The sequence below is a fragment of the Suillus paluster genome (genome assembly GCF_016628075.1).
Source record: "Suillus paluster strain FC165 chromosome Unknown EDB91scaffold_12, whole genome shotgun sequence".
Lineage (NCBI taxonomy): Eukaryota > Fungi > Basidiomycota > Agaricomycetes > Boletales > Suillaceae > Suillus > Suillus paluster.
Genome location: NW_024537572.1, coordinates 341,509 through 369,410, shown reverse-complemented (window position 1 = coordinate 369,410; position 27,902 = coordinate 341,509). Strand labels below are relative to the sequence as shown.

General features: G+C 48.1%; 6 protein-coding genes across 6 annotated transcripts; 1 reads left to right on the top strand and 5 right to left on the bottom strand.

Moving 5' to 3' along the window:
* Nucleotides 1-2,565: 2,565 nt before the first annotated feature.
* On the top strand, nt 2,566-6,157 carry EDB91DRAFT_1245812 (uncharacterized protein; the record flags this gene model as incomplete). The annotated part of the gene is made up of 29 exons (XM_041322595.1): nt 2,566-2,603; nt 2,653-2,666; nt 2,719-2,781; nt 2,833-2,869; nt 2,917-2,955; nt 3,007-3,078; nt 3,129-3,166; nt 3,424-3,456; nt 3,507-3,529; nt 3,582-3,720; nt 3,776-3,787; nt 3,838-3,918; nt 3,971-4,125; nt 4,170-4,235; nt 4,290-4,372; nt 4,423-4,457; nt 4,510-4,538; nt 4,576-4,581; nt 4,631-4,702; nt 4,788-4,855; nt 4,909-4,931; nt 4,985-5,067; nt 5,120-5,249; nt 5,309-5,437; nt 5,496-5,684; nt 5,736-5,744; nt 5,797-5,891; nt 5,942-6,020; nt 6,075-6,157. The coding sequence occupies 29 exons, from the start codon at nt 2,566-2,568 to the stop codon at nt 6,155-6,157; spliced, it is 1,923 nt and encodes a 640-aa protein (XP_041179874.1).
* Nucleotides 6,158-6,422: 265 nt separating this feature from the next.
* Nucleotides 6,423-8,123, bottom strand: EDB91DRAFT_1236061 (argininosuccinate synthetase; the record flags this gene model as incomplete). The annotated part of the gene is made up of 9 exons (XM_041321402.1): nt 6,423-6,495; nt 6,547-6,647; nt 6,700-7,355; nt 7,409-7,518; nt 7,571-7,653; nt 7,701-7,766; nt 7,830-7,889; nt 7,938-8,017; nt 8,072-8,123. The coding sequence occupies 9 exons, from the start codon at nt 8,121-8,123 to the stop codon at nt 6,423-6,425; spliced, it is 1,281 nt and encodes a 426-aa protein (XP_041179873.1).
* Nucleotides 8,124-8,280: 157 nt separating this feature from the next.
* EDB91DRAFT_104993 (uncharacterized protein) lies at nt 8,281-13,485 on the bottom strand. The gene is made up of 18 exons (XM_041313499.1): nt 13,124-13,485; nt 13,033-13,073; nt 12,837-12,986; nt 12,605-12,783; nt 12,538-12,555; nt 12,397-12,485; nt 11,940-12,324; nt 11,809-11,888; nt 11,127-11,743; nt 11,017-11,077; nt 10,525-10,963; nt 9,866-10,475; nt 9,723-9,814; nt 9,094-9,673; nt 8,879-9,039; nt 8,710-8,829; nt 8,387-8,656; nt 8,281-8,335 (listed from the first exon to the last, which is right to left on the bottom strand). The coding sequence occupies exons 1-17, from the start codon at nt 13,442-13,444 to the stop codon at nt 8,490-8,492; spliced, it is 4,110 nt and encodes a 1,369-aa protein (XP_041179872.1). The 5' UTR covers nt 13,445-13,485; the 3' UTR covers nt 8,281-8,335; nt 8,387-8,489.
* Nucleotides 13,486-13,515: 30 nt separating this feature from the next.
* EDB91DRAFT_1118001 (mitochondria import inner membrane translocase TIM44 subunit) lies at nt 13,516-15,471 on the bottom strand. The gene is made up of 7 exons (XM_041318062.1): nt 15,020-15,471; nt 14,829-14,960; nt 14,543-14,772; nt 14,143-14,485; nt 13,997-14,086; nt 13,727-13,936; nt 13,516-13,675 (listed from the first exon to the last, which is right to left on the bottom strand). The coding sequence occupies exons 1-7, from the start codon at nt 15,362-15,364 to the stop codon at nt 13,643-13,645; spliced, it is 1,383 nt and encodes a 460-aa protein (XP_041179871.1). The 5' UTR covers nt 15,365-15,471; the 3' UTR covers nt 13,516-13,642.
* A 5,965-nt stretch (nt 15,472-21,436) lies between these two features.
* On the bottom strand, nt 21,437-23,472 carry EDB91DRAFT_1345393 (uncharacterized protein). Its single transcript, XM_041325846.1, has 3 exons — nt 21,994-23,472; nt 21,715-21,942; nt 21,437-21,656 (listed from the first exon to the last, which is right to left on the bottom strand). The coding sequence occupies exons 1-3, from the start codon at nt 23,098-23,100 to the stop codon at nt 21,588-21,590; spliced, it is 1,404 nt and encodes a 467-aa protein (XP_041179870.1). The 5' UTR covers nt 23,101-23,472; the 3' UTR covers nt 21,437-21,587.
* Nucleotides 23,473-25,008, bottom strand: EDB91DRAFT_1117987 (cytochrome c heme lyase). The gene is made up of 3 exons (XM_041318061.1): nt 24,189-25,008; nt 24,009-24,119; nt 23,473-23,956 (listed from the first exon to the last, which is right to left on the bottom strand). The coding sequence occupies exons 1-3, from the start codon at nt 24,644-24,646 to the stop codon at nt 23,692-23,694; spliced, it is 834 nt and encodes a 277-aa protein (XP_041179869.1). The 5' UTR covers nt 24,647-25,008; the 3' UTR covers nt 23,473-23,691.
* Nucleotides 25,009-27,902: the final 2,894 nt, after the last annotated feature.

The window sequence follows — 27,902 nt, the reverse complement described above, 5'->3', positions numbered from 1 at the left end:
ACTTCTACCTTACAGTACCGAGGAGTTCCAAGCGAGAGCCGTAGCCTATTGGCTTGGGGGAGCTGTGCAAATTCCGTGCGTTGTTGCACTTGCGATATGCCGTGTGTTTCTGCACTAAATACGTCCCTCGTGCAGCACAGAAACGTTCGACGACATGAGAGATGTAACAGAGTCGGTATGGGAGAAATTCCTCCCAATACATGATTATCTGAAAGAGTTGTTCCCTTTATAACTGTGAGTACTTTTCCGCACTGTAGATATATGATTGTCCAGTTGTCCAGAAGTTCACATTATATTTCAGTCACTCAAACTTGGAACTTACGAAAGTCAATACCTACGGACTGTTGTACGTATTCAAACAGTGCGCTGAAGCCATTTCTTCTCACTGCTCACCAAGGTGAGTTCATCTGTGGATAGTCTACATATCTCCCTACTGATGACATACCGCTAGATGTAGTTCCTGTCTTAGAAACGACGATTGCTGAATGACAGGAAATACATGTCACGTGCAGAGCATTGTAATGGAGCGCTTCGCGCCGCTGAGCAGGAACTTTCTATGAATCGCGCTTTTATGAGCCTTGTTGGTACTACTCAGGCCATTGATCTCGTTGAAGGTGGAGTGAAGGTAAACGCTCTCCCAGAACAGGCGTGGGCCGTTGTGAACCACCGGATTTCTACAGAAAGGTAGTTTTGATGTTTTGATGCAGATGTGGATGCCATCGCTAATACACTATTTCTTACCTGTAGTTCTATTGCCGCCACAAAAGTGCGCGATATTGAATTGTTGGAATCCCTCACAAGCGACTTCAATCTATCATACACGGCCTTTGGTACATATGTTTCCGATGCGGATGCGCCTTCATATGGCACCTTGATCCCTCTCCGATGCATTTAGTGATAGCTTAGAGCCAACATCAGTCACTCGTGTGGTCAAGATACTGCGCCATTCCAATTTTCATCTGGAACTATCATGACAGCCTACAACTCTCATAGAAATATCTCTGGTTCGGATGCAATTATCGTGAGCCCAGGCATCATGTCCAGTAACACAGGTAGGCTTTTGAGAACGCATTGCATTCAGCTTAGTGCTAATGATTCGACTGCAGATACACGGTTCTATTGGAAGTTGACTGCCATATGATCACCTAGAGCGAGCCAGTGGAGGGTCTTCTGGCGTGCACACAGTCAATGAAGGTACACATTCTGGAGCTTTCTCAGCAATTGAAAGGCTAATCGTTCTTCCAGCAATCTCCGTCATTAACTTAGGTGAACTTATCCGATTCTTCACCACTTTAATTCTCAACGTAAATGAATCATCCCTTCTTTAGGGTAGCCTCAAGCTGTGTATCAAAAGGTTTGCCATGTGATGTCTGCATGTCGCCGTGGCCGTACAGCTCAGCGATGAGTAATTTCCCTTGCTTGCAGACTTCTGATACATCTGAGATTTATGAGCTTCGTTAGTAAAAAGAACGTTCTGCAATGCGATCTTCGGGTTCATGAGTTTGGATCGTCTGGACTCGAACACAACAAAGCAAATTTCAAGGTTTTCATGTCCTCCCTGCTGACGATTACACTGCACTGTCCCAATGGATCGCCGTTATTAAGATTCTGTTCTTATGTGCTTTCTCGTCCAGGCTGTCCGCTCGCGTGACAGTTGTTCCTTGGCACTTCCGCACGATCGAAAGTGGATTGTTTCGCAGGACATAGATCCACGGCGCGTTACTACCTCTAGTGGTCAAAGGGACGATAATACCTGTCAGATCGCTGAGAAGGTGGTAGCCAAATCCGCGGTTCTACTCACACGCCCATTGGTCTGGAGTCCGCACTGGATAAACAATTGAAGAAATCAACGTGCTCGTGCTGGGTGCTCTGTTGCGGTCGGTTGCTGGTGCTTGTATCAACTGAGTGAAACCGCACACGGAAATGAATGAATGTTATCGCCGTATGACAAACCAACACTTAGGTAAGTCTTTCTTTGCTCTAAAGAACAATGTCGAGATGACGGTCGCTGATGCGCGCGTGGGCGCAAGATGTCGTACAAATGTAGAATGGCTTCTAAAACTCTCGTTCCGATTGTTGGATTGGCTTTCGCGTACTCGTCAAGAGCAAGGCTATTTCACGACGCCTTGAGAACAACGTACCCATGTCTTCCATGCTATCGCTGAAGACCTCGTTCGTTTACTCGACGACGGCTAGTCGAAACAGTCGACGAAGCACTATATCCCTTCTCGGTGTTGTTTTTCTCTGGAACTTTTAACCGTGATGGGCTCACACCCGGATCTTATTCCCTGCGAACGTCTCAAATCCGCATTTGCCACGATCATGATGGGAACCTCTCGCTCTATCACTTCCCCTATCATGCCTGCTTTCAGCTATTGGTTCTACTTTTAAAGAATCGCTATGAGCGGCTATATGTGATCATCTGACCCCTAGCTCTGTGTTTTGCGCGTGTACGGATTTTGTATCTGTTGCTTCAGGGCTCCTTCTCAGGGACTTTGCAGCATATAAAGGTGAGGAACACGGTAGCATCATCGTCATTCTCCCTCTTTTCCACTTGAAACAAACATGGGTCACCCAGAAGAAGTCGATGTCATCGTTGCTGGGTGAGTGGATATTCTAGTACTTCGGAATCGTACTGAAAAGCTATCATAGCGGAGGCCCCGCAGGTGCGGTGGATGTACAGGCGTATGTGCAACCGACTTTAACTACTTTCTGCAGGCTGTGTCGTCGCCGGACGGCTTGCATATGCTGACCCCAACCTCAAGGTCATGCTCATCGAAGGTATGTCTCTGCTTAAAGCATTCTGCATCTGTCACTCAACATGAGCCACAGGTGGTGCCAACAACCGCGATGATCCCTGGGTTTACCGGTAAGCTCCTTCCCACAAACGACGAAAACGGTCCTGATGTTCGATAGACCTGGCATTTACGTGAAGAACATGCAACGCGACGGAATGTTGGTCTTCACTATATGCTAGTGTTTCGTCCTGCTGACTGGAATGGACAGCAACGACAAGGCTACATTCTACACCGATGCTCAACCTTCCCCGCATCTGAGAGGAAGGCAAAGCATCGTACCGTATATTGTTTACCGTCGTTATCTGAAGGAGTACTGACCATCATTTCTAGGTGCGCTAACATCCTTGGTATTTATTTCTTCATCCACCGTATGCTATATATCTCACGAGGTCTCTTGAACTTGCACAGGCGGCGGTAGTAGGTGAGCTGCACAATTTAGTCCTCTGCCACTTGGAGTAATTACATCCCCGACAGCATCAACTTCCAAATGTACACAAGGGCGAGTACGAGAATTAAACAGAAGACCATGCACTAAATTTATTTTGACAGGCGTCCGCATCCGACTGGGGTTTGTCGAAATTGTCTCACCAAGATGAAATCGTGGACAACTAAATAAACTAAACAGATGACTTCAATGCCGATGGTTGGACAGCTAAGGGTATGTGTGATCACACCAATCATTATCATCCGTGTTTATGAGCTTCGTAGACCTTCTTCCTCTTATGAAGCGGGTTCGTGCCTTAAACCAAAGAGAAGTAACAAGTACTAACAACTTTCATGTAGCTCGAAAACTACCAGAAACCGGTTAACAATGATACTCACGGATACGATGGTCCAATCGCCATCAGTAACGGTGGCCAGGTCACTCCCCTTGCTCAGGACTTTTTGAGAGCTGCACATGCCATTGACGTTCCCTTCAGTGGTAAGATTTGAGGTTCCATCGCAAGGACATAGGGACTGACTGGTAATTCACACAGACGACATTCAGGGTATGGGTGACTTCTGGTTTGTATCTCTGCCTGCTAATTGTTGGATGCAGATCTTACTACTGCTCACGCTTCTGAAATCTGGGCCAAATACATCAATCGTCAAACTGGTCGCCGCAGCGATGCTGCCACTGGTGAGCAGGTTTCTGGCTACCTGTGTATTTTTAGCTAACGCAATCGATCCAGCATACGTCCACAGCGTCATGGACATCCAGAGTAACCTATACTTGCGCACGAATGCCCGTGTGTCTCGCGTAATATTTGAGGGCACCAAGGCTGTCGGTGTCGCATATGTTCCATCCAGAAATCGTGCCAACAACGCTGCGGTTCAGGAGACCATCGTAAGCTTCTCTTTCTCAATCACGCTGATGTGTGCCTAATAAAGGCCAAAGGTCCGGGCTCGCAAGATGGTTGTATTGAGCAGTGGAACTCTAGGTACTCCACAGGTGGGGTATTGCGTTCAAGCGTTTTCTGTGTGGTAACCTGATATCCCATTTTTGTGTAGATTTTGGAGCGGTCTGGTGTCGGGTCTGCGGGTCTGCTCAAACAACTCGATGTCAAGGTCATCAGTGACCTTCCTGGCGTGGGGTGCGTGCACAATGAACTCTATGTGAAGATAACGCTAACGCTTGACACAGCGAGGAATACCAAGATCACTACACAACTCTGTCCAGTAAGTACACAGAGCACTCAGTCCAGGTTCACTCCTGAAGCTATGACTTTAGTTTACCGTGTCTCTAACGAGTCGATAACCGTGGACGATTTTCTGCGTGGCTGATGAACGGGCTCAGAAGGAGGTGAGCCAATGTACTGCAAATGCTTGTAAAGGTGCTCAATAGGAACTAGATTTTCGCCGAGTGGGAGGTGAGCCCAGAGAAGGCACGCCTGTCATCGAATGCCATCGATGCCGGTTTCAAGGTCAGCTTTCAAATTACTGTTGTGAACTTACCTGGGTCCAAGCATATTTGCTTGCAGATTCGTCCTACTGAAGCGGAGCTGAAAGAAATGGGTACCAGAATTCAATGCTCTTTGGGACAGGTACTTCAAAGACAAGCCTGATAAGCCTGTCATGTATGTATTTGGAGCTTGTTCCAGCTTCTCTTCTGCTCAAATCTTCTTCGCAGGTTTGGATCTATCGTCTCGGGAGGTAAAATTGCTGAGGTGTAATCACAATGATGAAACAACTAATTCGCATGCTAGCTTATGCGGATCATTCGCTCCTTCCTCCCGGCAAGTACATGACAATGTTCCAATACCTCGAATACCCTGCTAGCCGTGGAAAGGTTAGCCAACGTCAATTACTAATCTAGTGTTGAACTCATGTTGCGCGGCCAGATCCACATCACTTCTCCCAATCCTTATGTTGAGCCCTTCTTTGACAGTGGCTTCATGAACAATAAGGCCGACTTCGCCCCCATCCGCTGGAGCTATAAGAAGACTCGCGAGGTTGCGAGACGCATGGATGGTTAGCAAAGCTCACTTCCGAACATTTCATCTCGTTAACTCAACTCACTCTTCTTATAGCCTTCCGTGGCGAGCTTACTTCTCACCACCCACACTTCCACCCTGCTTCACCCGCCGCTGCTCGTGACATTGACATCAAGACAGCCAAGCAGCTGATGCCCAACGGCTTCACTGTTGGCATCCACATGGGTTCGTGACTATCATTCTCCTTGCACAGGAGCTTCGTCGAGTGACTCGTCGTTCTTAGGTACCTGGCACAAGCCTGGTGAACCATACAACGCAAGCATGGTGCATGATGATATCAAGTACACCGAGGAGGATGACGAGGCCATTGATAATTGGATTGCAGGTGAGAACTCTCGGAGACTCTCCATTATCTCACCTCTGAGCTTCCAAAAACGCGCAGATCACGTCGAGACTACCTGGCACAGTCTAGGTGAGTATCGAGAATGACTTTGGACGAAATAATGCTTAAACTCTCAAATAGGAACCTGCGGTATGGCAGTCTCTCTACAAAGCAACCGGGAAAATACTCAATTGACTCTTAGCTATGAAGCCTCGTGCAGAGGGAGGCGTTGTTGATCCTCGCCTCAATGTCCATGGCACCCAGAACTTGAAGTGTGTCGACTTGAGTATCTGTCCTGTAAGCGATCGTCATAAAATGTCCAAGTGGCTCTTTCTTACCATATATAGGACAATTTGGGTACTAACACCTACTCGTCTGCGCTGCTCGTGGGCGAGAAGGGCGCAGATCTTATCTGCGAGGACCTTGGTGAGCGAACATGCCGATCTAAAAATTGCCATCGCTGACAGAACCGTATATTAGGCATCAAGGTCAGGACGCCTCACGCCCCTGTTCCCCATGCGCCCATCCCCGTTGGTCGCCCTACAACTCAGCTTGCCCGTTGAAATAGCTGTTGAGTTATTTAAGAAATCGCAGGTCTCAACACCCCGAAATCCGTGTACATCGTGCAATACGTATGTCGCATGTATGTATGATTATGTAAATTATCCAGTCAGTTCTTGAAAAGAGAACTTTCCACACTACTTTGGACTTAGAGTTCGTACTGATTAGTGCTTAATGACCGGCTGCACAGGGCACAATAGCAAAATAAGATTGACAATCAGTGAGATACTTCATTTCCGTCCTTGAGACCTAGAATACAGCGGTCGACTATATGCGGGAGCCATAAACATCCTTCGGCTCAACGCCACCTTGACCCTTACGAGCATTGGCCTGACCCCACCTTGAAAAGATAAGTGATCAGGTTATAATGAGGAGTTAGTTGAAAACACACTTTTTAATGCGAATGCTTTCAATTTGGATGAACCCTGTGGTATCTGTCGGCTCAAACCCGCCGAGCTCGTCCATGGAGGATTGTTGCTCATCATAAAGACCCTAGAAAGCAGGTGAGCTAGAAAGCATGAAAGTCATGAATCAAATTCGTTACCTCATCGGAGTAGCGGCCGATAACAACGACATTGCCCTTGTAGAGCTTCAAGCGCACTGTTCCATTGACGGTGCGTTGGCTCGCAGGGATGGCACTAGTTACGAACTCGCGCTCAGGGGTGAAGAAGTGACCATTGTAAAGGATGCGGCCCAGTTCGATAGTGACGAACTGATCACGAAGAGCACGAACATTGCGGTCGAGCGTGAGACCTTCAATGTCCATATGTGCGACACGTAAAATAGTCGCTCCAGGCGACTCATAACAACCGCGAGACTTGACACCGATGAATCGATTTTCAACGATATCGATACGGCCGACACCATGCTTCCTCGCCACAGCATTGAGTGCGAGGAAAATGTCGACGGGATCAGTGAGAGGGGCCTGGTTAGCAATCACCACCTTCACAGGAAGGCCAGCCTTGAACTCGATCGACAGCTGTTCAGGCTCCTCCGGTGCATCCTGAAGGGGCGCGGTAAGTTTCCACATGTCTTCGGGAGGTGTTGTGTTTGGGTCCTCGAGGATCCCTGCTTCGTAGGAGATATGGAAGAGGTTCTCATCGGTTGACCATGGTTTTGCGGCAGTTTGTTGCACCGGAATTTGCTTCTCCGCCGCGTAAGCGAGTAGTGCTTGACGGCCAGGGAAGCGGTTATAGAACTCTGGACGTCAGGGATTAGCGAAAAAGCTTTGCAAGTTCGAGAAACTGGGTCACCAGGAAGCCTCCAAGGGGCAATGACTTTGATGTCAGGCTTGAGACCATAGAAGGCAAGTTCAAAGCGAACTTGGTCATTCCCTTTGCCTGTGCAGCCATGTGACACATAGCTGTCAGAAGGTCGCTGAGTTCAGATGCGTGGAGGATGAGGGTAAGACTTACTCGCAACCCTCTTTGTCTGCAACAGACATCATACCGCGAGCAATAACAGGACGAGCAAGTGATGTTCCAAGTAGATATACATTCTGTGATAATGATCAGCACATGATAATTGTCAGGGGAGGGCAATTACTTCGTAGATGCAGTTTGCCTGTACAGCAGGATAGATTAACTCTGTTACGAATTCACGCTTTAGGTCCTGCGAGTTTGCATATAGTGAGTGACAAGGACAGCTGAGCAAACCGCTGGAAGAATTTCAAACCTCCAAGAAGAATTTCTTTGCACCAACAGCGAGAGCCTTCTTTCTAGCTGCTTCAAAATCCTGACAAACAGTCAATTGCCAGCAACGTATAACGGAAGATGTTAGTACCTCCTCCTGACCGACGTCAGCCATGAAGGCATAAACCTCGTAACCCTGCTCGATCAGCCATACCAGGATGCATGAAGTATCTGTAGATCTTAATGCTTAACGACAATCCCTTGTTAAGACACGGATCAACTTACCAAGACCTCCAGAATATGCGAGCAAAACACGACCTTGTGCAGGGGGTGACATGATTGCAACAATTGATAAAGAGCACACGGGGGAGGAGTCAGAGATCTGATTAAAAAGTAAGCCGAATAAAGATGAGGCCTATCATAGTGACCGATCGGTCCTGATCAATTGATCAACCGTCAAAGTTACCCGATTTAGGAATAACTAATCCGAAGTTGGCCCGCTAGTACTCATCAGAGTCATCATGATATCACGGCAGGAAGTGCTCCAGTCTGTGGATGAATTCTAGCAATGAAGACAAATACCATTCCGACAATACAAACCAATATCATCCCATGGCTAGAAAGCCTTGCATAAATTGTAAAGAATGGCCGTCCAGCAAGTACTCGAGCGCCATGTATGCTCTGGGTCAAGGGATATCTGATTCTATCTCGATAACGGTGTCGGTGATTGTACCATAGCTACTCTTGAATGGGGATGCAGCTCTCTTCTACACCGACATCCACATCCAGAGCCGCACACGTTTGACATAGCATCTCGCCAACATCTCAAGTGAGTGACATGGAGGCAAATTCCACAGCTGCGGGAGAGACCTAAACGCCGAGTGAGTTAACATCAACGAGTCATAGATCGCGCTTTAAAGTACCTTTCACAGGCAAACGGCACAAAGAGCACCGAGGTTTAAGAGTGCGTAGACCACAACTTGGACACATTTCCATATGGGGGTCAAGGGTGCGGTTGCATGTCCCACATGCATGCCGCACATCTACGGAACATGGTCAGTTGAAACACAAATCATGCATTTCTCTGCGTACCAAAGATAGCCTCCCGGTTATTGGCGTGGAAGGTGGTGATCTTGGCACTCTTCAGCAATTCAAGTCGCTTGTTCAGGAGCTGCCATCTAAAGAGCATCTCCGCATATGCAAGCACATGGCACTTATACTGAGCAAGGATCTGCTGATCATATGCGGCAGGCCTAAACGCTCATGATAAGTGAAGATCCGCCCATTACGCAAAACAAATACTGCACTTTTCTTCAATATCTTCTTCTTCGACCACCAACCTCTTTTCTTGGATCACTTGCTTTGGGCTGATAACCCGCGAAAAAGTCGGTCGACGCACATGTCCCGCCGGGGAAAGGGGTGCGGCAGGCGCGAGTGTTGCCAAGACAGATGTGTCTGACCATGATTTTGAAATCGGTGACATTGACGACCCTTTGCCTCGTCTCCGAGCATCAAGATTTGAAAGCCTCAGCACCACAGAACCTGCACTTTCGCTGCCAGGCAATGGTGCGGGCATAGGCATTGGGGTCCTCGTCGGGAGTTGAAGGGTATCTATCGAAAGAGGCGTCGAGATGCTTTCCTGCACGCCGGACATGAACTGCCGCATGCTGCCAGTATTGAACAGGCTTGACCACGATCCACGGGAAGAGTTAGACATCGAGAGTGACGAAATCATAAGGGGCGGAGCTGTCGGAGATGTCGATGAGAGCCGCGGCCAACCGGGAGAAAGGGCTGCCGCACGAGGGTCTTTCCGCCGCGTTAGCGAGAAGTAATCTCCTTCAGGGGTCGGTGAACTTGAAGATGGTTGATTAGAGGGTGTGTTTGGCGCTGTGATATTATCAGAAGGAATACTCTGACGAGTGAATAAAATGCTTGCCAGTATCAGGAAGCGAAGCGAAGGCTCTCAGTAAAATTATACCAAGCATCGCAAGCATTTGCACGTCGTGGCTTGCACAGTACTCCTTGTACCTATGGAAATCCAAGTCAACTCTTGGAATACTGCCTAGGAAAAGAACGTACAGTGAATCAATAATTTTCCGCGCAACCTTGCTTGGGCCTTCGCCCTTGGTCGCTGAAGCGGGGAACAAGCCTCTTAATGTCCTCCATACCCTTTCATGGCTCCACTGCCCATGTTCACGTGCTATGTTGGCGTTGACATCGCAAATAGCACCTACGCTCTCGCCGTCGCGCCCAAACACGTACGCTTCTGCGATTTTCCGTTGAGCAAATGCAGCATCCGTTGGACCTTCGATGAACACCGTGCTTCTACGCGTAAGTACCGGCACCTTGGCATAATTCGGGTTGGCGGTTGGAAGGGAGCTGGATGCAGTGACCATCGACTCACGTCGCTTGTGCTGGTGGTGTGAAAAGGTGAGGAGGTTGGTCATTATACGCATGGTCGTGTCGTTATCCCCAGATGACTGTGGAAGGGAGTCCAACATCTTGTCACGATCGATCGCAGCCATACCAAGCCGTCGGACTGCATCGGAGAGCAATGCGGGAGATTGGAACAACCTCTGAGCAGAAGGAGATGAGCGTGATGCTGGAGTTGTGACTGGAGAAGCCGACATCTCGTTCATGGGATTGCGCACTATCCGGGGTGGCGCACGGAAGAAACATACCAACTCTCCTGATCTAATATTTAGTGAAAATTAACGATGACCTGGCAAATCACTAACCATTCGGACCGAAGACACCTTGTGATGTCCTTGGTTCCGCGAGATTCTTGTTGTTCCTAAGTAAGGACACCGTAAAATCTCTTGACTTTCTCCCACCTTCTCCTTTCCGCAGGTCATCATCCTCTTCGTCGGATGACTCCGAGTCGATTCCTCTCGGGATGCCGACCCGCTCATCTTCATCCCCGAAAAGTAAGAACCTCAGGCAGGCCTCAAGGCATGGTCTTCTTCTTTCTCGAATACCTCTCAACCGTCTCAACATAAATGCGCGACTTTGCATCGAAACCAGGGGGTTTCGCTCAAGATCAATTTCAGGTACGCCAGATTGAGGGTATGACTTGGGAAATCGGAAGGAAACGCGTATGAACACGCTGACAGAAGACGACTCGCCCCATGGTCCATGTAGACCAAGGGTACATGTACGTCGCTTGGTAAGATCGTGCTACGGATATAAAGTAAGTTAACGCACACGGTTAGAGAAATCAAAATTTAAACCTTTTCAAGTTTGATGTTGGACGTCTGCAGCTTCCTTAGCTTCGTCAAGGCAGAAGTAATTCTACGCAGTGAGATCAGTAGCAGTAAGGAGAGTCGATAGGTTTACTCACTCATCCTGCAAGCTCTGCGTACCATCTCCATCTATAATACGACTCCCACTTCGCTTCCTCTTCTGGCCTGGTGGAAAGCTCTCACCGCGTTCCTCTCTTCTTTCTTCCGAACTTACTCTAGTTGAACTACTTTCCTCGCGCCGCTCACCAACCTTGATGCTCACAAGCCACTGAAACGCATCCATTCTCGCAGATCTACCACCAAACGCATGGCCACGTGTCATCGTCATCGTTGCGGGCGTTCCAGGGATATGTTGAATGTGCGGCTTCAGCGTAGCGCCGGGGATACTAAACGCGGCTGACCCGGGGGCGTCCAGAAGCAGTGCACCACGGCCTCGTGCTGCAGATCCGTGGTGTGGTTGGAGGACGGGGTTATGATCTTTGTCTCTGCTCGCAAGAATGCTAGCACCAGTAATTGTGGTCGTTGGTACTCGAGGAGGCAGCGTACTTGCTCTCACTTCAGCCAGAATTCCACGAGGCCCAATAGGTGGGGATAGAAGTGACGGGTACACATCGGGCACTGTTGGTGGGTGCCGGAAAGACTTGTCTGTGAAGAAACGCGAACGTTGCAAATGAGGGTGCGAAGGCGCTTGAGTGGTAGCCGTATGACCGACTTTCTGTGATACACAAGATGTTATGCACTGGGGGTAGGTGCGAAGATGCATGGCATATAATTGCGCACCTCCATAGTTTCAGCATCAACTGGCCAGAATCTGAGAGTTCTGTCCTTGGACCATGTAATAAGCTGGTGCTCTCCTCCCTCTGTTGGCATCAAATTACACAACGATTGACGTCTAAAGTGTGCGCGCTCACCTAATCCCCCCTTCCTCCACACAAATTCCTTCACTACATCTGCATGTCCCTCAAACACCTCTACTGGTGCTCCAACCTCACTCCCCTCCAAAGTGTACATCTCAAGGGTCGTTTCTCCGCGCTGCGGCAAGCTCAACACGCCGTGTCCGAAAGGAAGGTTTCGGGCGCGCCAGACGGGATACCGTGTTGAAATTGTTGAGCGTGGTTCAATTTCGGCTGGCGAGGACTGATTAAGGGAAAAGGAAGGAGCATCATACGCGTCCCACACTTTGATCGTTTTGTCGAGAGAACAAGTGACCAGGTCGTGCATTCGGGCATGCGCCCAGTCTATACCGTATATCTTCGCGGTATGCGCCTGTATTCGCGCAGTAGGGAGCGAGCCTTTCTGCCAAGTCGATCAGTGGACAACTCCCAGGTAACGACAGTCACGTCAGATAATATAGCGAAGGCGACATACCCGGCGATCCCATATTAGAACTTCTTTCATATGTGAGGATGCCAAAACATTAGGATTATGTCGGTTCCATTTCACCTGTGTACCTCCCGCTATGCAAAATATCACATTTCAATCCACATGCACAGTTTCAAACACGCTTACAATTGAATGCGCAGAGTCCTGTGATAATTCAAGCTACATTTGATGTGGACGGCCAAAGAAAACGCACCTAGCACGGGTTTCCTCGGCGCCCTTAGATCCCAAGACCACACCCAAGCATCAATACCGACACTAGCTACAGTGTCGGGTTCCGAAGTATGCCAGTTGATGTCGGTGATGGCACGGTAATGAGAGTGAAGTATGTGTTCAATAGACGTCTTTCCAACCAACATAAGGTTCCATATAAGGCTTGAAGTTCTCTGTCAGAGGCTCCAGAGAGGACTAGATAGAGGAAAGCTCACAGTTTCTCGGATGAGGTAGATACAATGTACTCGGCGCGAGCGCGGTGGGGGTTCCATTGCACGTCCGCAACATCCCATGTTCCGCCTTGAGGAAGGAAACGCGGGACCTCGAGAGGCGCTTCGAGATCAATGATAAACAGACCTCGGCGACTTCGCACTATTGAGAAAACATTCGGCACGACATATGCGGACTTACGCTGCAAGGACAATGTCTCTACTCGTAGGGCTGATACTCATCTGTATACTTGGTCAAGAAACTGCCTTTTTATGACAGAAAGTATACGCACATTTCCGACTGCATCCCCGACAAGTTCCTTCATGTCTATCTGGAGACTTCTGCGAAAGTTGCCACCATCTTCGGGAGAAGAAGATGGATGCGCGTTCTGTGTCATTCCGAATAATGGTACATCACGATATGAACCAAGTCCAGCTGAAATTTCTTGAGTATGTTCATACAGCGGAGGAGCCCATGACGGACGGCGTGCAGTTAGTAAAGATAGGGAAGAAGGGACTGGTCCTTCTCTGTCTGGTGTAGCAGTTTCGTTTGCAATGCGAATGCGTGCTGACTGCGGAGGACCTGTATGCGCAGATTGTGATGACCGCGACATCAATTGTCGGGGTTCGTGGTGGTTCTCTCCTCAATTTCAGCGTAGTCACGTGAATCAGGATCCCTCAAAAGTTAAACTTAAAGTTAACGATCTATAGTCAATGTAAGTAATAAGATACTGCTACGACGAGATGAGTGGTGATTAAGCAAGCAATGATCAATGCGTGGTGTGTTAAGAGTCCGGTATCCAATAACACGACTATAGATACGCCCTGGCGGACCTGCGTGCCATCTGCACAGAAGAATATCAGTGTGAGTAGCACGTAAAGGAGACAAGACCCACTTCAAGGACCTTCCACCCTGCTGTAACTTCGTCTGCCATTTCCTCGCGAACGCGCGTTATCACTGCGGCATATACGCACTGTTCCACTCGGTTTTCAGCGCCGACGACGATCTCACCCGAGGCTGCGTTGCGGAAGAGGAGAACCTCTTGTGTTGAGAATGTCACAACAAAGACAGGGATAGAGGAGTCGAGGATCTTTCCATCGGACACCTGCGAGGATATTGTCTCCATTTCATGTCTGTTATAGATGGACGGGAAATGGATACTTACATCTACTGACCGGATGTCAAGCACTTTGCTATCGCTCACGAGACCCTGTTTGAGATATTGTTCCATGGTTGCCCACAGAACATTATACGTCTAGAAGTAGGACATCGTTTAGCCTCCGGAACACAATTCCGGTCGCATACACTCACCGCTTCACTGCACCACCTAACAAGCGACTCCCTATCTGCACTCAAGTAGGCATCTACGACTTCAGGAACGATATACTCTCTCAGCTCCTTCTCGAACGCCTCCCTCGAGAAGTTGGGATCCAACGCACGGATCATCCGTGTCACCTGTGCTGTTTCGTTCTCCTCGAACCACGACCCAATCGTACTCGTCACAGCACGGATGGGTGTAACGAGGGGCGACTCTGACTCTTCGTACGCGACATGTAGTGAGGCTAAGCGCTGCATAACAGGGTTTGTGGACTTGAAGTTCTCCCAGGCCTCCGTACGGGGTGAGGTTTTGACGGAGACCAGTGCTTGGCCTGCTCTGTAAACGCCATCTTTGTTACTACCAGCATACACACTTCACTTCAAAATAACGCACTCCGTGTTCTCCTCCATTAGTCGACGTCCGCTTAGACCCGCCTTCTCTAGACGTTTTTGCCTACGCCGTCTCCGAGCTTCCTTGTCCTCAAATCCAGCATGCTTCGCAGAGCCAGAATCATCGAGAGCATCGACAAGAGTCTCTGCAAGAGTTTTGTAAGCGGCTGTCTGACGGATGGGTTCGGTCGTAGTTGCAATGGTATTAGAGAGGGACGATGTTGCTCGCGAAATCTGCCGGAATTTAGTTCATGACACCGAGCAGAACACAGAAGCGAAAAAACACGCACTGTGCGCATAATTTCACTCTCCTCCATGGTCTTCAAAGCCTCTGATACCGCATCTCCGACCTTGACACCCGTCTTCTTCAGTTCCTCCGCTGCTGCCCTCAGACGAGGGTTCTCTTTTATGCTGGATGTCAACTAGGTGCGGAAGTAGATGTAAAGTTCAATCCAGATATGAGAGAAATGAAAGGACGGACTCTTGCACGCTCATACACCTCCCTCGCCCGTTTCATGGCCTCCGAATCCTGAAGCTTGTCAACGTCGCCCTGAAGTTGTTTGACATTTTCTTGCAGCTCCCTGTTCTTCCGGAGTTCTTCACGAAGGACATCGACAAATGTTTGAAAGGGAGACTTCGGGAGCTCGTCATGTCTTCGTGATGAGGAATGAAAGGAATGAGATCCGGGAGTGCATGTGGGTCGTGACAGAGGATGGCTGACTGAAGGATACCGGGGCAGCGAGAACAGCGCTACAGCTGGTCTGTGCGCAAGCGACGAGCGCGCACGCTGGCCTGCAACGAAGCTACGGAGATGACGGGGAAGCATCACTTTCAGCGACTAAGGAACTTAAGGGCAAAGTCTCAAAAGAAAAATCACGCTGTCACGTGATGACATATCTGTTGAACTACATGCAAACAATGTCACAGCAATGTGCATCATGTACTACTTCTTCTCCTTCATTGAAAGGCGCATACGCGACTATACAACCGACACGTCAACGTCAACTGAACAGAATGAGGCAGGCCACAGTTAAATGAGATCGATGGCTCAATGAACGTTCAATATAAGCGGTTTGCGATATTGCATCATATCGGACACCTCTGGAAACAAGTCGTGGCCAACGACGAGAAACACTGAAGAAACACACGAAACAAAACAGAACCACGTTCTGGATTGCGAGACGACGACGACGGTAAGGTACAAGCTAAGGGAAAGAGGTGTCTACGATGCAATGAACCAAATGTCATGTGTACGTAAGCCACCAGGCTTACAACCTCCTAATGTTGACCTTTCCTTGTCAATTAACGACTAATAGACGGTAAACAAAGCAAGCAGTTGCTCTGATTCAGTATCCTTTCAGGTGGCATGTCATGTCCGAAACATCAGGCTTTTGATTCTTGCAACAAGTAAGTACTTCAGTTCTCTATTCCAAGGTATCACTTGGTCAAGCGGTTGTGAAGTTTATCCAGAAGCAAACATCTTGATCAACTCAGAAGCGAACCACTAATGTATCGCGCCATCAACCATACTGCGCACCGATGCGAAAGCAGAAACATGACTCACTGTAGCTCAATGTCGCGACGCGCCTTCGTCGACACAAATATAACTAGTCCGATCCTACCAGGCCGGTGAGTCATGGAGTTAAATCATGGATGCCAACTACTGATATTCACATTATGGGCATCGTACGTTTGGTCGCATGTAAAGCCAAAGCAGCAAGTATAACGGTGGCTGCTGTCGCAAGTTCCAGGTATATGACATTTCAAGTTGGGGGCACCGAGTGACATAGACGCCGCCATTGCAGCAACGACGGCGTGGACAAAGGAGAAACGCATTACTTGTGATACGGGGTCTCGAAAAAGTGGAGGGCACGGTAGGAAGATGGCTTACTTTTATGTCCCGAAAACATCGTTCTGGAATAACTTCGGGCGAATGCATAGGCATAACCTATCCATTGTCCTCTTCAGGCAGATTATATTTACAATGCCAGCAGATTGCTACCTATTGCCACTGGCCAGCAGACGACTTGCTCTCTAGACTCTCACATTAATATTGCTATTGGCGCCTGCGGACACGCGATGGTACATCAGTGTCGTCCTAGTCATCATGTATCATCTTCTCCTTAACAACTGACGAGCTGAGGAACAGAGCGAGGCAGACCGTGGTTAATTCTGACCGACGTTCAAACAGGCCTGTTTTTACATCATCGATGATCGGACACCTCTGTATTGACCCTTCCTTGTCAATTAAACGAGTAATAGGCGGTAACCAAAGCAAGCAGTGCTCTGATTCAGTAATCCTGCTTTTATGTCCTGAAAGTACTATTCTGGAAGAGCTTCGTAGCGAGAGTATAGGCAGGGCTTATCCATCGCCCCCTTCAAGCAGCTGCTATTTACAATGCCAGCAGATTGCCACTGGCCAGCAGAATTCAGACGACTTATTCTCACCGATTCAAAACACTTTTAAGTAGTATCAGTCAGGCCGGTGAGTCATGGAGTTAAATCATGAATGTCAAATACTGATATCCACATCATCACCGTCGAATATTGACTTGGATTGTATAGCCTTGACAGCAATATCCATTGTTGCAATGTTCAGGACATTCATCACTGTTAACACTGACATATATAGATGCCGTCAAAGCAGCAACGACGGCGAGGACGAAGGAGACACGCATTACTTGTGCAATGTGATATGGGATCTCGAAAGAGGAGGGAGCACGGTCGGAAGACGGCTTGCTTTTATGTCCTGGAAATACTGTTCTAGAAGAACTTTTTCACCTAAAACCCTCTTCAGGCAGATAACATTTACAATGCCAGCAGATTGCCAGCTGATGGCACATCTCTCCTAACGCCGACCGAACGGAATGATTCAGAGGGCTGGGCATGACTATGAAAACGGGGTCGAAACAGGGAGAGGTTCGGCGAGGTATCGTTCATCGGACACCTTGTATTCATCTTTGCCTTATCAATTCAACGAGTAATAGACGGTGGACAAAGCAACCAGTCGGGAGACCAACGTGACGGTCACCGTAAGTACTTCAGTCCTCTATTCCAAGGTCTCCCCTACACAAACGATTTGTCCAGAAGCAAGCATATTGATCAACTCAGCAACGAACTGCTTGCGTATCGTGCCATCAGCCGCACTACTATGCATCAATGTGAAAACAGAGACCTGACTCACTGTAGCTCACTATCCCTACGTTTATTACAAACACCCACATATTGACCCTACCAGGCCGGTCAGTCATGACATTAAATTCTGGATGCCAACTACAGATACTCACCGTGAGGGCGTCGAATGTTGTCTCGCATGTATAGCCAGGGCAGCATTTCTCAGTGTCGCAATATTCAGGACATAGCTGTGCATCATCGTCAGCACTGACGTACGTAGATGCTGTCAAAGCAACGATGGCGAGGAGAAACGCATTACTAGTATCGGACAATAAATCTGAGGGGAGCAGAGTAGGAAGACGGCTTGCTTTTATGTTCCGAAGATTGTATTCTGGGCAGAACTTTGTGGCGGTGAGTGCAGGCAGAACCTATCCACCTGAAACCCCCCTTCAAGCAGATAAACAATGCTAACAGACCTCAAAATCCACTTACTCTCTCACCGGTATTCTTTTTCTATTGGCAGAAAACCTTTGGGAAAGATGGTAACGCACCAGCCTATAGGTAGCTAGTCGCTTTTGATTCAACCACATTGAATCCTTTCAGCGATACATCAGGCCTTTGAGTTCGTCTTTACAACACAATTACGAGACGGTCGTCTCAAATACTTCAGTTCTCTATTCCAAGGTCTCCCTTGCACAAGCGATTTAAGCAAGCATATTGATCAACTCAGCAACGAACTGCCTACGTATCGTGCCATCAACCACACTATGCATTAATGCGAAAGCAGAAATATCACTCACTGTAGTCCACTATCGGAACGTGCCACTCAGGCCTGAGTTATTTTTTTTTCTTACAAGCACCCACATATTGATTCTACCAGGCCGGTCAGTTATGGGATCAAATTCTGGATGACAACTACAGATACTCACAAGGCGGGGGTTGTATGCCACGTTGCATCTATAGCCAGGGCAGCAATTTGCGTCGTTGTCGCAATATTCGGCAGAATTATCACATGGGTCGTAAGCACTGGCGTATATAGATGCTGTTAAAACAACGAGGATGAAGGAGAAACGCATTACTGGTGCGATGTGAGTGGGTCTCGAACAATCAATCTGAGGAGTCAGGGAGGAATACGGCTTGCTTTTTATGTCCCGAAAATTGTGTTCTGGGCAGAACTTTGAAGCGAGAGAGTAGGCAGAACCTATCCACCTGAAATCCCCTGAATCCGACCCTGTCATTTACAATGTCAGCAGACCTCAAAACGACTTGCTCTCTCACCGCTATTCTGTTTCTATTAACGGGAAAACCATTGGGAAAGGTGGTAACGTCCAACCCGCTGCGATAGTCCGCCTGTGTAATGTGACTCCGGATGCTGAGAGGACTTAGGATCGCATCGTGCATGGCGTACTAGCGGCGCAGCAAGGGGTGCCGCGGGATCGGCGGCTGATCTCTGGGACAGAGGCGGTCTTTCACCTGATGTGCGTTATGTGGAAATCTATTGATGCTGTTCGAAAGGAGATTTCAGGTGGATAGGTTCTTCCTACATCGCCATGAAGAACAATACTCAGCACCTAAAAGCAAGGCGTCTTCCTGCTGTCCCCTTCAGATTTATTTGATCGCATATCACATCCTCACAAACAATGCGTTTCCCCTTTGTCCTCGCCGTTGTTGCTGCTTTGACAGCATCAATATCTGCCAGTGACGCTGACAGTGAGAAATGTCGTCTCTTTTGCTCTCATAATAGACAATGCATAGACTGTCACACTGAGACGGCTTTTTGCGTCCTGGATTTAACCACATGAGTTGTGTTTCTGCTTTCACATCGGTGCAGTATGGTTGATGGCACGACGCGTGAAGCCCCGATCGGATGCTCGATCATTGGGGGTGGGATAAGGACTTTGGCAATGACGGCGGTGGCGAAGTTTAGGGGGACCAGGCAGTGAAACGATATCTACTTTCTTTGGAGAGGAGGCTGGAGGTTGAGAAGTCCTGTAGTGTCAGAGCCCTTGCAAGCTACTTAGCAGATTGTACAAAACCGCTTCTCTATGGGCTTGGTTCGAGAAAAATAATTGGGAAAGGTGCTCACCGTAGATCTGGATGTGCTGTTGACAAGTTGTCGAGCGGCTGTACAATTCCATCAAGTGGCCTTGGTTCGACTTTGAAAGAGCGGGATGCCCTGTGACCTAGTACTTATTTGAAGTTGAAGCACTGGGATGCTGTGCGGACTGGGAGGGCCCAGGCGCGAATACCACACGATATCACACTAGTGGGAATCCATGTACATATTACATGAAGGGGCGGATTCAAGGCGGAATGCTGGGTTACGAAGCAGCCATAAGTGACAATACATTATACACCAATTGGGAAGGGTTTGCATTGACTAGTGTGGGCGGTGAGAGTGAGGGTGTACTTACTTAATACGTGGGTCGTTTCTGGGGTGCCGGGGTCATTGGCTTTGCGAAGCAAGGTTAGGGGTCTCACGGACACATGGAAGTGTAAAATAGTGAATCCCGCGTACGTGTCTACCTATAAGTCTATGACTCACCAGGACAATTAAAATAAATAAAAAGCAATACATAGAGTAAGAGAGATGCTTCATTCTATCTACCATGAGGCCTAGAGGGCTCACCACAGTAAAAACATGCACAGTACTACATACAATCCTATCTGTTCCCGTACACTCGGCACCCCCAGAAGTCGGCAGTCACGCTTTTTCGCAGGGTTTTGTGTGACTGCATGTGACCAATTGAAACAAAAGTGTCACATTTTCCCGCTAAAATGTGTGACCTGCCGACTTCTGGGGGTGCCGAGTGTACGGGAACAGATAGTCCTAGTTATATCATGCATGAATCAAAAAATAAAACGAAAAACGAAAAAAAAAGTTCTACTATTTCTGGTCAGTTCCGGCACGTATGAAAATGGGTACGCAACATTCTCACATGGCGCTGTTCCGCACATCGCCGAAACCTTCGTGCTCGCTGTGTGCAACAGCGAGCTCAACTATGTCATTATTTCAGCGCCCTTTTTCGTATTTCTTTCATTGTATCATTTATAATATCATTCAATGAGACATATCACCTAAGTAAGCTTAGAATGCGTGTATATAAGATGTATGAAGAATACATAGACATGATGACTCCTCCACCTAAACTAAGGCCTTCGAGCGTTGCTCCCTCGTAGAAAATACACCATTAAATCACTAGATAGAAAGAAATACAAAATAAAAGCTACTAGGAGCTGAGAAGGGCGTTCTCGGGTGAAAAAAAATTAAAGAGAGGGAGGAAAGAGAGTATATGGGTCAGAGCGCCATGCTGATGGGGGTGAGGGTAGAGGGTGCCATGATTGCAAAAATGCGACCACACCATGAGGTTAACTGAGGGTCATACAAATTGAAGGTACTTACTCACCATTGAAGAGCAAAGATAAGCGGTGTTCAGACAATGTATTGTGACCCTCGTGGAGTCATATGAACTGGTATAATGGACGATACAATGGCTTTTGGGTGTACAGTAAGAAAAATATCAGAAAACATAAAAAATAGTTACCTGAGAGTCCAGAGCGCAGTACTAGTGTACTTTCCAGTGGGAAATACGTCCCTAAGACACTATCAGCAGTTGTGAGTGTGATAATAACAGGATAGACTGAAAAATGGTGAAAAAGCGAACTATGGGAGAAGGGATATGCCCAGCATGGATCCAAAGGGGATTAAGGCCACAAATTAAAGTAAAACACCCTAGAACATTGGTATGTCCAAAGGGAAGCACTAGGGGTGGAGATATAATGAGTTAGAAAGAAGGTCAGTTGAACAGGAGAGATGGAAAGCTTCGAGCATCGCAAATAGTAAAGCAAGATTTTATTTGAGCTATATCTGTTAGTAGTCTATAAATGAGTAACGATACACAGTATGTCCAAGAGTTGATAACAGTCGAGTCCAGCTACGACTGCATTCTCGTCATGGACTTGATCAACCGGTCGATCTCAGCCAACTTTTGGTCCATATTCATCTAGATAATGGAAACATGTCAATGCCCGACATCTCACAAAGCCAATAGTAGTGCTCACGTTAAAAAATCCGAGCTTTCTATCAATACGTGGAACCCGGGATATTGTACCAGGTAACGGCTGGCTTAATACTCGAGGAGGGGTGGGTGTGATAATACGCCGAGGGCGATGAGAGGACTTGCAAGTGCGGTCGGGTGTTACCAGAGGAGCATATGACACTCTGGACGCCTTCGTCGACACCTGAGGCATCGATAGCGCACTGCTCGGATCATGTTTCATAACAGACGGCTATGAGAGACGATTAGACATATGAAGACCTGAATCTGCAGCATTACTCACAGGGCAACGTGATGGAGTGCGAGGTATCTGGGAAGAGGATGGGCACAAGTAAAAGGTGTGCTTACTCCCCGTCCAGAGACGTTGGGAGTAATACTTGGATGTTGTGATGAATGGAGACGTATATGGCGTGATTGGAATGGGTTGAATAACATGAGCTTCGTTCAAGGTGTTGGGAGGTGTTGGTGGGATATCCAGAATGGAGTTCGTCGACGTGACATGGGGGACGATGAGGCGGGACTCGCAGACGGACCTCTTGACTGGTCGACGAGGCTTCGAACCTTGCTCACGATGCAGCTGCCTTCCCCGCTCGGGAGATGGGTCGCCGATAGCTCCGTAATCTTCACGGTCCTCAGTGGGAACGTAAATTTCATCGTCCTTCCAGTTTCTTGAACCCGGACTGATGGGAATGTCTTGATCGTCTTGACTGCTGCCTATCCAGTCGTTGTTCGGTACCCTCAACATAACATGCCCTGGCCGCCATTCTAGCCCGTTGTCTCCGCGAATCCAGCCACCGGATTGCCACTTTCGTTCATCATTACCTTCCCAACCCCTTCTGACTTCCAGGAATTTCGCCCAGGATGGCACATAGTCATCTGAAAAGCCTTGCCACAGCTTACAATGGTGCGCATCTATCGCATTCAAGAAGAAGTCGAGGCAAATGTCCTGATTTTCAGCTACCGTGTAGCGCCAGTAGTTGCAAAGATAGTCTGCTTGCGTACCCTCGCGGTCCAGGAAGGAAAGGTCAAGCCAGGGGTAGTCCTTTGTGTCCGAAGCAGCGATGTTGGCAAGAGCGTCAGCCGTTAGGGAGGTATCAGGAGTTTTATCTTGACCGTTCTTAGACTGCCTTGAAGAATGTCGCTTTGTAGATGAGATTTTCTTGCGCGTGGATGACGAGCGCTTCGAGCGAGAAGAGTGATGAGAATCTATTAGAGAGATAGTAGAAGGATGAGAGAATTCATCGGTAGGATTGGTTGAAAAATCGTCGGTGATGCGCGAGACGTTGCGTCCAGATGGCTGGGTAGTAGATTTGGAGATGCGAGATGAGTGAGGGGTTGGAATGCGATGGCGGATTTTCTCTGCGTTGGAAGGGTTTTTCTTTGCGAACATATTGAAGGAGAGCTGAATGTGTGTTTAAGGTTATGGATGATAGAGATGCTTTAGGTGAAGAAAGGGGCTGGGACCTGGCAGAGGTCGAGCTTTTAAGCCCCAAAAATCGAAACATCGGATGTCTCGATGTGTGGCAAAGAACGTAAGGCGGATGGTGGATTGAATAGAATGAGTTGTATGAAATTCGAGAGTCGGATGTCTCACCTTTACTTAGTGGCAATTCTAATTGCTATACATGACATCATGAAGCAAAAACTCATCGGATCCGAGCTATCCTCGAGCGGAACTTGTTCAGTGCACGATATCGAATATCGATGCTAGACCATTGTTAGTTTGAGTCCGTCAGTTGTAGTGGATAGAGTACTAGTTAACAGTCTGATAGACGTCACCGAATTCAACGAAATACCTCCGCGGGCATTTCAGCTTGTATATGTTTTGATCGAGACCAATAAAGAAACATATGCACCCACTAGGTCATCCAGCGTCTATAACACGAGAAATATCCAGTAGCGTAGTCAAAGCGTAATTAATATTGAGAGTGGGGTGAGTCGTGACTAGTGTTGAAGTAGAGCGCGCATGCTCCATGACCTCCTACGACCTTGCCTGTTGCGTACCTCCGCGCTCACTCTTTCCCCACCCTCTCTCGCGAAGCTCCTCCCATACGTCGTCCATACCCACTGCCACACGCTGTTGGACGCTTTCAAATGAGTCAAGAGCAGGGCGTACATCCAACGCGAAACCGGGGTCCCCGTGAGCAGTAGGCGGTGCAGAGTAGTAGTCAATGACATAGCGAACCTCTGTTCCATCACGCGGACGCCGTACTATCCAATCATGGCGATCGAATGGAGGCTCAGTACTGTAACACTCAATTTCAGCATCCAGTAAGAACACCGCAGACGTAAACCTACTTGAATCTAGAGGGAAGTAACCAGCCAGCAAGCATCCAGAACCTTGCCTTTGGCGACATCTCGCCTGGACGTCCCTTAAAGCGAGCAAGATGCGGTTCCTCGTCACCATCCCTGAGAGGTAATATATATATATATATATATCAATAATCGTCGCCACCAACATATCAAGCATAAACGCACCGTGCAGCCCTCTTCTCCCACTTCAACACCTCTCCCCAAGCTCTCTCATTCAAGAAATTGTGTATTTCCACCACCGTCTCGACATGCTCAGCGGGCGTATCCATACCTTTCCTCACTAATGCGTTATAGAACTGCTGAGGGGATGGGTACTCCCACGTTTGGCGCGTGCCAGTTGCCGTTTCACCGTCCACCACACGCGGTATAGATGACATGGTGCGCTCAGTTGGTAATGGTACATCTTGCGGGTATATGGGAGTCTGAGGGAGGTTGGGCATCTGATTGGTGGGATTCAGCGTGTCAAGTGAAGAGTGATCGATTGGGCATCCCCCCGAGGATTTTGCAGTAGGTGTGTTGTTGTGCTGGATTGGACAGCCAGTGCTGGGCGCGTTATGCATTGGGCACGATGACGGTGGAGAGGTTGTTGTCGTAGAAGGTTGTGAGGATATTGATTGTCCCATAATAACAGCTGGCACTTTTGAATGTCGTCGTAGGTACGTTGAAATCCAAGACGCAAGTTCGATGTCGTTTTTTGGACCCACGTGATGTAGTCGGAAACACCTCTTTCTCCGAATTCTCGGCTCTTTGAATTGCTGCCCGGTCACCCCGGTGTACTTACGTTGAGTACATTCCTGGACCCGAAGTTTGAAGTCACTGTTCCGCGGTCTTAAGCAACTTGTCTGGTCTTTTCTGCATTTTGGCTTTCCGCTCACAACAGGCTGATCATCATCATATATGGTTGGACAACAATCTCTACGGGCCAGAGGACATCAGAGAACTGGTGGATAAATTAGAATGATATAGACAGCGATATATAGTACACAATCACAAGCATCAGCAAAATTCTGCTATCGATCGTCACATAATCATGTTTGACCTTACATAGGAAAGGATAGTTGCTGATTTTCTTAAACAGTCTTGTGATCGGGAGGGGGGCGCTCCCGTTGCTTCACCTCAGACTTAGTGACAAGGGAAGGAACGACTGTCTTCCTTCTATATGGTCTGGCTAGGGGAGACTAGTGACAAGGTGGAGCAACAGCTAATAATCAATCTAGAGGCATCAACAGCTGCCATGTCGAAGTAAGGTTCATGATTGTGAAGCCAAGAGGAAAAGACACGATCTTCTAGTGAACGACGACTGTCCACCAAGTGAGCGAGACTAAATTGATGTCTGGTAAAGCTAATGGTCGAGCCAGATGAATCATAACCGCAATCTCAAGAGGTCACGTTCACAACTTCGAAGCTAAGAGTCAAATGCAGTATCCTCCAAAAATCGAGTAACACTGATTACGGACATTACAAGTATTATCAATGTATATATTCCATGGTCCAATTTTTCACAGTACAGTGATGCTACTACGTGTTGCTCATGACTCAACGAGACTCTACTCTGGGCTCAGGGCGTGAAGGCTGAAGGCTTTGACCAGGCTAGTGCGAACTCGCTCTGTCCACCAGTTGGAGTGGTGTATCTGCGACTGTGTGCCTGCGTGCTGCGAGCAAGGCAAAGTGATGATGAGCACTATGCTACGACAAAGCCCGAAAGACACTGAGTGGCTGACTAAGAGCCTGGACAGCTGCCGTTTATTTCGAGTTTATTTCTCAGTTTGTTTCTGTATGTGGCGTGGCAATGTGTGACTTGCGGTGACAATGAGTGACGCATTCGTGACATGTCCATGAGATTGGCTTGCGGCGGCGCTGGGCAGCGCTGTCATCACGATCAACTGCGACCAACAACAAGGTCCAATTCACAGCCTTCGTGCTTCGCTACTCCAAACTGTTCATTATTGGCCATCAGATACTATCTATTTTGTTCACTGTAATAAATACATGCTGAATGATTTTAGTCCATGAGAATGTACAAATTTTTTATTGAAATGGTAGAATACTTGAGCTCGCTGTTGCCTACAGCGAGCACGAAGGTTTTGACACCGTGTGGCGTGAGGTCGCGCAATGTATCCAATTTGGTTCGTAACGCTGGACGGTGGCTTGTCACATTTATTTGTGCATGTTGTGGTAAATGAAATAAACTGCGAAATAAACTGCGAAATAAACGGCAGCTGTCCAGGCTCTAAGCTACGGTGCTACCCGGCTGCTACTCCGCCCCTCGCCTAGGTGTCCACTCCAACGGGACACTGGACATTTTCCCTAGTCGGTGAGCCAGTCATAGAAAGCACTCCATGGCAAGGCTGGAGCGCATCCCAGAGGCGAACATCCCAAATAAAATTACATTTCACTAAGCAAGACCATAAAGAACGGGCTGTACAATCTGCTACCTTGCAAGGGCTCTGACTTCTCAACCTCTAGCCTCCTCTCCAAAGAATGTAGATATCATCCCAATGCCTGATTCTCTCAAATTTCGCCTCCGCAGCCACCAAAGTTCGTATCCAACACCCAATGATCGAACATCCGATCGAGGCTTCATGCCTCGTGCCATCAATCATACTGCACCGATGTGAAAGCAGAAGCACGACTCACTGCCACACTAACATATAAAGAGGACCTACCACGCTGGTGAGTCATGCGGTTAAATCCAGGACGCAATATCCACCTGAAATCTCTTTCGAGTAAATCATGCCAGCCATACCAGCAGATAAACTGTCATTTAATGTGAAGCAAGGTCTATTGGCAATTTGGTGTGGAATAAAATATCACCTTGCGAAGTGAGGTCAATGCCAATAGTTGATTGCCACCTAAGATCTACCTTGTGAAGCGTGCCAGATCCATGATATCATGACTGAACTTGTGGTCGTGGCAGATGGTCAAGAACAACCCTTGGCCGACGCTAAATTTATAGCCCAACGGAGTGGCACCGATAACGGCGAAGTTGGTCCTGTTGGATGGGAACCGTTTGCGTTCGACAAAGCCCTCCTCCACTAACGTGGCACTGGGAGTCGGGGGATCTGGTCATGTGCTGCGCTCACATTTCAGCGGAGTGAGCCCCCTAGAATTCAAACGTTCATTACATGCGAGTGAGCGCGAGGATGAAGATGAGAAACAAGACGCGTATAACACACGCGTCGCATCTAGTGCTGCCGCCGTTCAGTCCCGAACCTGGGTTCGAACCTGAACTTTTGCGGACGGGACCACCGTTCGGTTAGTGGTTCGACACACGATGCAGGACCAGACCCTACCTAGGTTCATCGTTCGGGCAGTCTCGGATGGCTCTCGGACCCGTTCTGACGAGTCTGAACCGGTCCGAACCCATCATTGTAATCAAGTTTGTTTCTTCTGTTCTGCGACTCATGAGAATCAGCTTGATATGATCCTCAGGTTCGAAAGATGCTCACCATCAACACACCAATGAGCTCTCCGGCGCAATCATCACTGGCACAATCATCACCGGCACAATGCTCACCGACACAATCAATCATAACACATTTTATCTACAAGAAGGTCGTTGTTCGGACAAGCAGCATTGCCTCCTCGTGTTGATTAGCATTGAACAGTACAATGGCCTGAAATCCTCAATGAGATAGGGAGTATGTGATAAAATTTAACGTGCCTTAACCAAGAGAAGGAAATGGATGGTTTTTGTATCTTCATTCGTAAACATGAATGCGAGGTCAAATGCTATCCTCGCGTCCCGGACTTGACCTTTTCCACATAGAGCGATGGCCTGGGAGATATAACCTATCAAGGAGGGCTGTATGGTGACAGACTATATCGCAATGAAATATAGCCTTTTGTAAGGGAGCCATGATGGGTCCGTCTGTCTCA

Coding starts and splice junctions, on each gene's coding strand:
- EDB91DRAFT_104993 (XM_041313499.1), bottom strand. CDS start 13,444: ATGTCGCGGTCATCACAATCTGCGCATACAGGTCCTCCGCAGTCAGCA. Junction 12,325..12,396: donor TTCTAATATGGGATCGCCGG/GTATGTCGCCTT, acceptor TCGACTTGGCAG/AAAGGCTCGCTCCCTACTGC. Junction 9,040..9,093: donor GAAGAAGATATTGAAGAAAA/GTGCAGTATTTG, acceptor ATGAGCGTTTAG/GCCTGCCGCATATGATCAGC.
- EDB91DRAFT_1118001 (XM_041318062.1), bottom strand. CDS start 15,364: ATGCTTCCCCGTCATCTCCGTAGCTTCGTTGCAGGCCAGCGTGCGCGC. Junction 14,961..15,019: donor AGGTGTATGAGCGTGCAAGA/GTCCGTCCTTTC, acceptor TTCCGCACCTAG/TTGACATCCAGCATAAAAGA. Junction 13,937..13,996: donor TTGACATCCGGTCAGTAGAT/GTAAGTATCCAT, acceptor ATATCCTCGCAG/GTGTCCGATGGAAAGATCCT.
- EDB91DRAFT_1117987 (XM_041318061.1), bottom strand. CDS start 24,646: ATGGGACAATCAATATCCTCACAACCTTCTACGACAACAACCTCTCCA. Junction 24,120..24,188: donor TGGGAGAAGAGGGCTGCACG/GTGCGTTTATGC, acceptor ATTACCTCTCAG/GGATGGTGACGAGGAACCGC. Junction 23,957..24,008: donor TTACTTCCCTCTAGATTCAA/GTAGGTTTACGT, acceptor TGAGTGTTACAG/TACTGAGCCTCCATTCGATC.
- EDB91DRAFT_1345393 (XM_041325846.1), bottom strand. CDS start 23,100: ATGTTCGCAAAGAAAAACCCTTCCAACGCAGAGAAAATCCGCCATCGC. Junction 21,943..21,993: donor GCACTCCATCACGTTGCCCT/GTGAGTAATGCT, acceptor CGTCTCTCATAG/CCGTCTGTTATGAAACATGA. Junction 21,657..21,714: donor GAAAGCTCGGATTTTTTAAC/GTGAGCACTACT, acceptor TCCATTATCTAG/ATGAATATGGACCAAAAGTT.